Source organism: Ursus arctos, unplaced genomic scaffold, assembly GCF_023065955.2.
Source record: "Ursus arctos isolate Adak ecotype North America unplaced genomic scaffold, UrsArc2.0 scaffold_14, whole genome shotgun sequence".
In the NCBI taxonomy this organism is placed as follows: Eukaryota; Metazoa; Chordata; class Mammalia; order Carnivora; family Ursidae; genus Ursus; species Ursus arctos.
Genome location: NW_026622808.1, coordinates 20655833 through 20664757, shown reverse-complemented (window position 1 = coordinate 20664757; position 8925 = coordinate 20655833). Strand labels below are relative to the sequence as shown.

The 8925-nt window shown below is 61.1% G+C and overlaps 1 protein-coding gene across 2 annotated transcripts; it reads left to right on the top strand.

Annotated features, from left to right (window-relative positions):
* Positions 1–7081, top strand: TRMT1 (tRNA methyltransferase 1). Of its 2 annotated transcripts, XM_026488122.4 has the most exons (17): positions 1–88; positions 390–593; positions 681–736; positions 986–1128; positions 1295–1482; positions 2994–3109; positions 3190–3302; positions 4074–4222; positions 4405–4491; positions 4575–4644; positions 4728–4862; positions 4957–5042; positions 5310–5418; positions 5505–5581; positions 6375–6494; positions 6583–6712; positions 6905–7081. In XM_026488122.4, the coding sequence occupies exons 2-17, from the start codon at positions 409–411 to the stop codon at positions 7052–7054; spliced, it is 1914 nt and encodes a 637-aa protein (XP_026343907.1). In that variant the 5' UTR covers positions 1–88; positions 390–408; the 3' UTR covers positions 7055–7081. The 2 variants fall into 2 exon arrangements, with proteins under 2 accessions (XP_026343907.1, XP_057167532.1); XM_057311549.1 differs by lacking the exons at positions 1–88; positions 390–593; positions 986–1128.
* The last annotated feature ends 1844 nt before the right edge of the window (positions 7082–8925 follow it).

Sequence of the window (8925 nt, the reverse complement as noted above, 5' to 3'; positions counted from 1 at the left end):
CTCCCACTGTGCCAACATGGCGCCGCCCAGGTCCTAATCCGGGAAACGTGCACCCAGACTAATTCGGTCCTCCGCGCCTCGAGCGAGGGTGAGAAAGGCGTGGGTGACGCCGGGAAGGATCCAAGCCAGGGTCGGGCCCGCTTGAGGGCTTCTGGCTTCTCAGGGGCCGGTCTTCCGAAGATGGGGTGTGGTGTCACCTTACCGAGGCCGCAGGGTCTTCTTAATCTTCACGGATGTATAGGCCACCTGGCCCGGGGACACAGCTCTCTGATACTCTTCCTATGCCTTCTCCCGCCCCCCCGAACCAGGCTTGGCGGGCAGAGGCTCCCGCGGATGTCCCGTGTGAGAATCGTTCTGTAACTAAGCCTGACTCTCCGCTCCGCCTGCAGTCCCTATAGAGCCCGATGTATGGAGGGGCAGCCGCAAGAGCTACGGAATCCGGCCGCAATGGAGAACGGCACTGAACCCTGCGGAGAAGAGCGCCCATCCGAGGCTCAGGAGACGACGGTCACCGAGGGGGCCGCCAAGATAGCATTCCCCAGCGCCAACGAAGTCTTCTACAACCCAGTGCAGGAGTTCAACCGGGACCTGACGTGAGCAGGGGCTTGGGGTCAGCTTGGCAGAGGGCAATGGAACAGCAAGGATGAGGGGGGTGTGAGCTAACCCTCCGTCTTCCGCAGATGTGCAGTGATCACCGAGTTTGCTCGCGTTCAGCTTGCGGCCAAAGGAATCCAGAGTGAGTCGAGGTCCACTCTCCTGGTGGGCGGGGGTCACACCGAGCTCGCTCTCTGTCCCGCCCCCATTCCCTTAAAGTCCTGAAAGGCTCCAGCCACACAGCAGACGCTGGGCTCATTTCCTTCAGGCTTTCCCCCTGGGATTTTGAGGAAGATTTTCTTCCCTGAATCTTCTGTATCCTGAGAAATAGGGGGAGGTCTCTCAGAGGGAGCTTTAATATCCCCTGACTTGTGCTTCTGGGTGGCTGCAGTCAAGGTGCCAGGTGAGAAGGACGTGCCAAAGGTGGTCGTGAACTTGTCAGAGCAAGAGGAGGAAAAGGCTGAACTGAAAGAGGGTGCAAACCTGGCCCCAGGAGACCAACCTCGAACAGCTGCGGTGGGGGAGATCTGCGAGGTGGGGCCTGAACATAGGAGGTGGCAGCCCTGGAGTCCTCCAGTAATGGAGGAAAGAAGGCTCCTGGGGCGGGAGAGCTGTAGGAGCTGGGTGGTGGGGGCTCCTTGGGGCCCAGCAGAGGATGGAGGGATCCATGTCAGTGGGGCTTCCTGATAACTCCCAACAGGAAGGCCTTCGAGTGCTGGAGGGTCTGGCAGCCTCGGGCCTCCGTTCCATTCGCTTTGCACGAGAGGTGCCTGGGCTCCAGTCTGTGGTTGCCAACGATGCCTCTGCCCGAGCCGTGGATCTCATGTGCCGCAACGTGCAGCTCAATGGTGTGGCCCACCTGGTGCATCCCAGGCAGGCAGACGCCCGGTAGGTCGCCAGGTAGATTGGGGGCAGTAGAGCCTGATGGCTGGAAGGTGCATGCTAGAACAGGGCCGCCTGGGCTCAAACCCTGAGTCTGGCATATTCTCCCTCTGTGACCTTGGGAGAGTGCCTTAGTCTCTCTGAGCCCCGGGTTCCTTGTCTGTAAAATGAGGATATTAGTATTACAGGATTTGCAATACTAATGGTGTGTTGATTAAATGAGAGCTAATGCTTGAATAGCCAGAAATGGGTACCATCACAGTTTCCATTTTAGACTTAACTTCTCAACCTCTGGTTCTTTTGTTCATTCAAAGAACCAGCGTGTATCTAGTGTCCACAATGTGCCAGGCATTAGTAAACAAAGCAGACAAAATCCCTGACCTTGGGGCATTCACATTCTCTGCAAACAACCACCTGTGAGGCCCGGTGACCGGTTTTTTAGGGCCCACCAGCTAAGAATGATTTTGCATTTTTAAAGGGTTGAAAAGGGTACCACTTGTGGCCCACAAAGCCTGAAATTTTTGCTCTCTGACCCTTTACAGGAAACAAATAGTCTTTGATATGAAAAGTATTTGCTTTCCTGATTGTATTAAAAGCTGATGGGGGGCACCCGGGTGGCTCTCTTAAGCATCTGCATCTGTCTGCCTTCCGGCAGGTCATGATCCCAAGGTTCTGGGATCGGCAGGCTCCCTGCTCAGTGGAGCGTCTGCTTCTCCCTTTCCCTCTGCTCTGCTCTTGCTCTTTCTCAAATAAGTAAAATCTTTAAAAAGACAAAAAATCTGATAGGAAACAAAGACCATAACAAATAATGAGACGAATGAGTAAACTGTAGTAAGCTAGAGGTGGAAAGTGCTGGGGTGGGGTGGGGGGTTGGAGGGCGGAGTGGGGGCTGGAGGAAGGTGGTGGGTGGGTTGCCATTTTAAATAACACGGTCAGGGGCGCTTTGGTGGCTCAGTCGTTAAGTTAAGCGTCTGCCTTCGGCTCCGGGCGTGATCCCGGCGTTCTGGGATCGTGCCCCGAATCAGGCTCCTCCGCTGGGAGCCTGCTTCTTCCCTTTCCCACTCCCCCTGCTTGTGTTCCCTCTCTCTCTGGCTGTGTCTCTCTCTGTCAAGTAAATAAATAAAATCTAAATTAATTAATTAATTAACACGGTCAGGGCAGGCTACACTGAGAAGGGAGCGTTTGCATTTCCTCACCTACAAAGGGAACGATCATCATTCCCAATCCATAGATTTGTCTGGAAGATTATTTGATGAGCTGAACTGCTTGAAATGGTTGTCAGGAGTCTGTTTGCTACATCGCGGCTGGCTCTTACTCTGGCCGTTGTTAGACGTGAGTGCACCGAGGCCCAACGAGGAAGAGTCATGCAGTTAGCAACTGGCCAAGCCAGGAACTGAACGTAGGCAGCTGGCCCCTAAATCCAAGCCAGAATGGTCACCCTGAATGCCAGAAAACACGGAGGGGACAGAGCAGGTCCCCGGTGCAGGGGACTGAGGACCTGGCCTTCTCACTCCCAGGATGCTGATGTACCAGCATCAGAAGGCCTCGGAGCGGTTTGACGTCATCGACCTGGACCCGTACGGCAGCCCTGCCCCCTTCTTGGACGCCGCCGTGCAGGCTGTGAGCGAAGGAGGTGAGGCCGTGCTGACGGGGGGCGCAGAGCCGGGCTCTCGGTGTGGGGCGGGGTCCTCACTGCTCGGGTGGTCCCTGCAGGGCTGCTGTGTGTGACGTGCACGGACATGGCTGTGCTGGCGGGCAACAGCGGGGAGACGTGCTACAGCAAGTACGGGGCCATGGCCCTCAAGAGCCGTGCCTGCCACGAGATGGTGAGGGCGCTCCCCAGCTTCCCGGGCCGCAGACCCGCTTAGCTTCCTCCGGGCAGCCGGGGCCATAGCCGTCCCAAGATGTGGAGGACAAGCACGTCTGTAACCCGCGCAGTACTAAGAGCCTGGGGTGCCCGATCTGGTCGTCTAGGGGGCAGTGGTTTTGCCCGGGGTAGGAGCCAGTGCTTATGTCATTTTTCCCAGTATCGTCTGTTTGAACAATTTTCCAAGATTGTTTTTCAAGGTGGTGTTTGGGTCTGGGTTTGGCTTTGAGTTCACATCCTAGCTTTGCTGGTGTTTTTGGACAATTGATCTTATCTTTCCGGGCCTTGGTTTTTGCATCTGTGCAATGGGCGTGATGGTGATGGGTTGCAAGGGGGATTCGAGAAGGCAGGGGCTGGCTGCATCCATGGGCCGGAAAGGAGGATGTCTCCTCTTTGTTCCTTAAGGGCCCTGTCATCAGGTCAGTCTGGGAAGCCGGAACACGGGTCTGTGGAGCACCTCGCACAGCTCAGGCTGCTGTCTATGCTAATCGGAATACGTTCAGTTGCGGGGGCCCATGGGCTCCTTCGTTGTGGGTACCCCCAGCAGGGCCATAAAGAGACACAGACCGTCCCGATTTCATAGATGAGGGAACTGAGGCTTTTGGCAAGGGTCAGGCAGCCGGGATGTTTGGGGCTGGGCTTGGAACCCAGGGAGCTGGGAGCCCTCAGAGTAGCGGGGAGGCCGTGGGGGAGGCGTGGCTGATGCCCGATGCCTGTTTCCCACCCCCAGGCCCTGAGGATCGTCCTGCATAGCTTGGACCTCCGAGCCAACTGCTACCAGCGCTTCGTGGTGCCACTGCTCAGCGTCAGCGCTGACTTCTACGTGCGCGTTTTTGTTCGCGTCTTCACCGGCCAGGCCAAGGTCAAAGCCTCAGCCAGGTTGGTCTGGGGCAAGGAAGGGTGATGGATGGAAGGAGGCAACAGGGCCTTTTGGGGTGTGGGCGGGACATCATCCCGCCCCGGGGAAATGGGGGTCCTAATGGGGGTGAAATTAGCCTGAGGGAGGAGTTGGGGTGCGGGGATCATGCTGGGGACTTCAGGCCACCCCTGCTCCCCCACAGCAAGCAGGCGCTGGTGTTCCAGTGTGTGGGCTGCGGGACCTTCCACCTTCAGCGCCTTGGCAAAGCGTCGGGAGCCTCTGGTGGCCGGTGAGCAAGGGGGAGCCGGGGAGGAAGGGGAAGAGGGGGCGTCCCAGGGTCACTGCTCCCCCCAACCACCCCTCTCCCTGTAGGGTCAAGTTCTCTGCAGCCTGCGGTCCCCCAGTTGCCCCCGAGTGTGGGCACTGTGGGCAGCGACACCAGGTGAGGCGGGGCAGGGGAAACAAGGGGGGCCCTGGGGTTGTGGCTGTCTTGACCCCTCCCATCTGGCCACTGTGTGTCTGTAGCTTGGCGGTCCCCTGTGGGCAGAGCCCATCCATGACCTGGACTTCGTGGGTCGTGTCCTAGAGGCTGTGAGCACCAACCCTGGCCGCTTCCACACCTCAGAGCGGATCCGAGGGGTCCTGAGCGTCGTCACTGAGGTGGGAGCAGGCCATGACCGGGAAGGGGGGGCCCCGCCTGTGCCCAGCCATCCCGCCTCCACCCACCCCACATCCACCCGGTCGGCACTCGCAGGAGCTCCCGGACGTGCCTCTCTACTATGCACTGGACCAGCTCAGCAGCACCGTCCGCTGCAGCACACCCAGCCTCCTGCAGCTGCGGTGAGGGCCTGACCTCTGGGCGCCCTTGGGCAGGTGCAGCCCCCCAGGCCAGCTGTCTCCTGTGACGCGGAGATCCAGCGCGCCTGTGTGCAGGGGCTGAGAACCCAGCTCGGGGGCCGTGAGCCTTGGTGAGGGGGCAGCCATACCAGCAGGATGGCCACGTAGCCGCGGTCGAGGTGGCTCCCACCCACACAGGGCAGCACTGGCTTTGGGGTCCGGCCGCCTACCCCCACCCCCCTGCCAACCGTGGCCCTTCTTGGTCCCCAGGTCGGCCCTCCTCCATGCCGGCTTCCGGGTGTCACTTTCCCACGCCTGTAAGAATGCTGTGAAGACGGATGCCCCCTCCTCGGCCCTCTGGGACATCATGCGATGCTGGGTGAGGGCTGGCCTGACCCAAGGGGGGCGGCAGCGCAGGACATGGGCAGGCCTGCCATCCCCTGACCTTTGAGCTTTGCCTCCCAGGAAAAGGTGTGTCCGGTGAAACGGGAGCGCCTGTCAGAGAGCAGCCCGGCGTTCCGGATTCTCAGTGTGGAGCCCAGGTACAGGCACTGACAGGGCTGCCCGAGGCCAGGGGAAGCCCCCCGTGTGGGCAGACAGCACAGATACCTCCCTACACAGACACGTGCTCATTCCAGTGAGATCCAGAATCTTCCCACTGGCCTTCCCTTCTGCCCCCGCCCTGGTGGGGCCACATTACTGCCCACCTGCACCAGTGCTGTCGTCTCCGCCCCGTCCCCTCACCCCCACCCTCGCCCCGCAGCAGCCAGGGTAACACCTGTGAGCACCTGAGTCAGAGCCCCTTGGGACTCCCCCCTCACTCACTGGAAACCGAAGTTGTGCCTGTGGGCTCTGCACCCTCTGCCTGCGATCTCCCCTCTCCCCACCTCACTCCCTCCGGACTGGGCCTCGCTCTGACTCCCCAGACTCAGCCCCACCTTACCACCTTTATAAGGGCTGTTCTGTACCTGGAGTGCCTGTTCCCAGGTCCCCCGATGGCTCTGCCTCACCTCCTTCCGGTGTCTCTGACCACTCTGCCTTGCACCCCTTCCCCCATCTCCCTGTTCCCTTTACCCTGCTCTGTTTTTCTCAAAACTCTTACTCGTGCCCGAACACTGTGTGATTTGCTTATTTCTGATTTGTCTCATCATCTCATGCACTGGAACGTGGGCTTTACCAGCGGCAGATTTTAGGCACACAATAGGCACTTGGTAACTTTATTAAATGGATGAGAGTCTCGAGTCCTCCCGAAGCACGTGGAGCCGGCTGAGGCTGGCAGGTGGTCTCTGCACACTCGCGGGCTCTGCCCCTCAGTGCCTGCTCCCGCGTCCCCAGGCTGCAGGCCAACTTCACCATCCGGGATGATGCCAACCCCAGCTCCCGCCAGCGAGGACTCAAGCGCTTCCAGGCTAACCCTGAGGCCAACTGGGGCCCCCGGCCCCGCGCCCGGCCAGGGTGAGTGAGAGCCTGGTGGCGGTGGGACTTGGGGGGGGGGGGCACGAAGGCCAGATGGGGGGTCCCAGCTACTCCTCTCCCCGCACAGGGGCAAGGCAGCAGGTGAAGCTATGGAGGAGAGACGCAGGCTGCACCAGAATAAGAGGAAGGAGCCAGCTGAAGACCCAGTCCAGCGGGCTGCCCGGCTCAAGACATTTCCCTGTAAAAGATTCAAGGAGGTGAAGCACCCCTGCCTCACCCTGCAGCACCCAGGGATCCCCCTCCCAGCAACAGGACAAGGCCAAGGGGCAGGCTGGGCCGGGAGACCTGGGGCGGGCAAGGTGTGGGGGTGAGCTCCCCATCCAGGAGAAGGACCCAGCAGAGGCTGCTGGGCTCTGGGCCAGGGTTCTCACCCACCATCCTCCCACCAGGGCACCTGTCAACACGGGGACCAGTGCTGCTACTCCCACAGCTCCCCCACACCCGAGGACACTGCTGAAGTGGCCCCCGGTGACCGTCCAGAGACTCCTTCCCAGAACCCTCCTGGGCCTGGTGTGGCCACTGGTCCAGGAGTAGACTGAGCCAATAAAGAGATGTCATCCCTTCAACTGTCATTTGTCTGAATGAGAAGGCTGCCTGGGGTCTGTCTGTCCATCTGCCTTAGGGGCTCTGTCCATCTCTGCAGCGACATGTCTGGAGTCTCTTCCTCTGTCCGTTTGTGGGTTGTTGTTGTTTTTTTAACTCCCCAAGAGAGCTCCGTGATTCTGGGGGTTTGTTTGCCCCTGCCTGACTGAAGTGTTGTCTGGGGTGTTCTGTCTGGGGGTGGGAGGAGGTGGGAGCGGACCATCCGCAGGTGCGGTGGGAGCGGTGGTCTGTCCAGGTGCAGCACGAGGCGCTCTGCCACCCCGTTGCGGGTGCCTGCAGTTCCCGAGGCGGCCACGGGGCGGCAGCCGTGTCCTCGTGCCCGGGGGGGCCTTCACACACCGCCCCCCTCCCGGCAACACACCCCCTGTCGGCAAGCAGGCCGGCTCTCCAGTCACCCAACCCCTACCCTGCCTCGCCTCGCCGCCAGGTTTCTCTGGCCGAGCTCCCCGCGGGCCGCGGTGGCGGAAGCCGGACCGGAACCAGGCGCCTTGTGCATCCGCTCCAGACCAGGTGCTTCCTGCTCCGCGGCCCCTCAGGCGAACAGAGCGAGGCGCGGGCGGGCCTGCTGCTTCCCCTCCCCTCCAGGACAGAGGGTTAGCAACGTTAACGGAGAAGCTTAGGGCCCAGTCCCCCCCTCCCCCCCGTGGTAACTGTGGGGCCCTCCCAAACACCTTTCTCTTCACTTCATCCCCATCTGTAAAATGAACCTAAATCCTAGAACCTAGCTTGTAGGGATCATCAGGTAACTCGTGTGCTTGGAGATGAACTCTTGTTTCCCCGGGGCCGCGGGTGGGTGGGTGGTGGACTGGTCCTGGGCTCCGCCAGATTCCTGGGAGGCTGGGGAGTGTGGGTCGGCGTGGCTCCTACTGGGCCCCAGCTAGACACACCTGAGGCAAAGCAGGACCGGCCCAGGTGGGAGGGCACTGGAGAAAGGGATAGTCTTGTGCCTACCACCAAGCTATGGGGGGGGAGGGGGGGGGCTCCCTTCCGCGAGGCTGCAGGCCAGCGTTGAGCTCCATCACCACTCCCAGAAAGCTGCCCAACGCCTATCACCATCCTCCCCTCCACCCCGAGTGGCCGATGATGTGGGATGAGGGCCAGAGACCACCAAGCTGGGCCTGTGTGCTCTGGTGGCCTAGAGGATCGGCATCCTGTGGGGATGCGCTGGGGGCACCTATTGTAAAGCTTGGCCATCCCTGGCCCCCTAAGAAGTCCCTCCCAGCCGTGGCACTTCCTCTCATCCTCCTGGGCCTTAAAAGGTGGTGTGGACACCAGGCCTGGGCGCCCAGGACACCGGCCCTGGCTGGACACCCAAGGGCGGACTGTAAGAACTGCCTTCCCTCCAGTGCCCCCGTCTGGGGTGGGGGTGGTGCAAAGCCTGGGAGGGGTGGCGTAAAAAGAGGAACCAAGCAGGGTGAGGAGAGGAGGAGCAGCAGGGGGCCCTGGGTCACGAGGCCCCAGCACTGCCGGAAAGGGCTCTCCTCCACCCCCATCAGCACGGACACTTGGGCAGGGGGTGTTCAAAGCCGGAGGCGGAACCCAAGCGACACTAGAGGCCGCGACTTCCCTGCCTCGGTTTCCCCTCTGCGTACATCCGGGTACTTCACTCCCAGCCGTGCACTGGGTCGGGGTCCTCAGAGGCCCGAGGCCACTCCAGTGCCTGGGGGCGACGGAAGGTGAGGCCCTGAGGGGTGACGGCCCGGTCCGTCGCCGGCCGGGGGCGGGGCTGTGAGGCCCGCGCTCGGAGATCCCCGCCCGCCGGTTTCCTCCGGGGTCAGCCCGGCTCCTTATCAGGCGCGGCCAGTCG

What these genes read in the sequence shown, in the direction of transcription:
- TRMT1 (XM_026488122.4), top strand. Translation starts at nt 409, where the DNA reads ATGGAGGGGCAGCCGCAAGAGCTACGGAATCCGGCCGCAATGGAGAAC. An exon ending in CGGTGGGGGAGATCTGCGAG is followed by an intron (nt 1,129 to 1,294) that starts GTGGGGCCTGAA and finishes AACTCCCAACAG; the next exon opens with GAAGGCCTTCGAGTGCTGGA. An exon ending in GCAGGCTGTGAGCGAAGGAG is followed by an intron (nt 3,110 to 3,189) that starts GTGAGGCCGTGC and finishes TGGTCCCTGCAG; the next exon opens with GGCTGCTGTGTGTGACGTGC.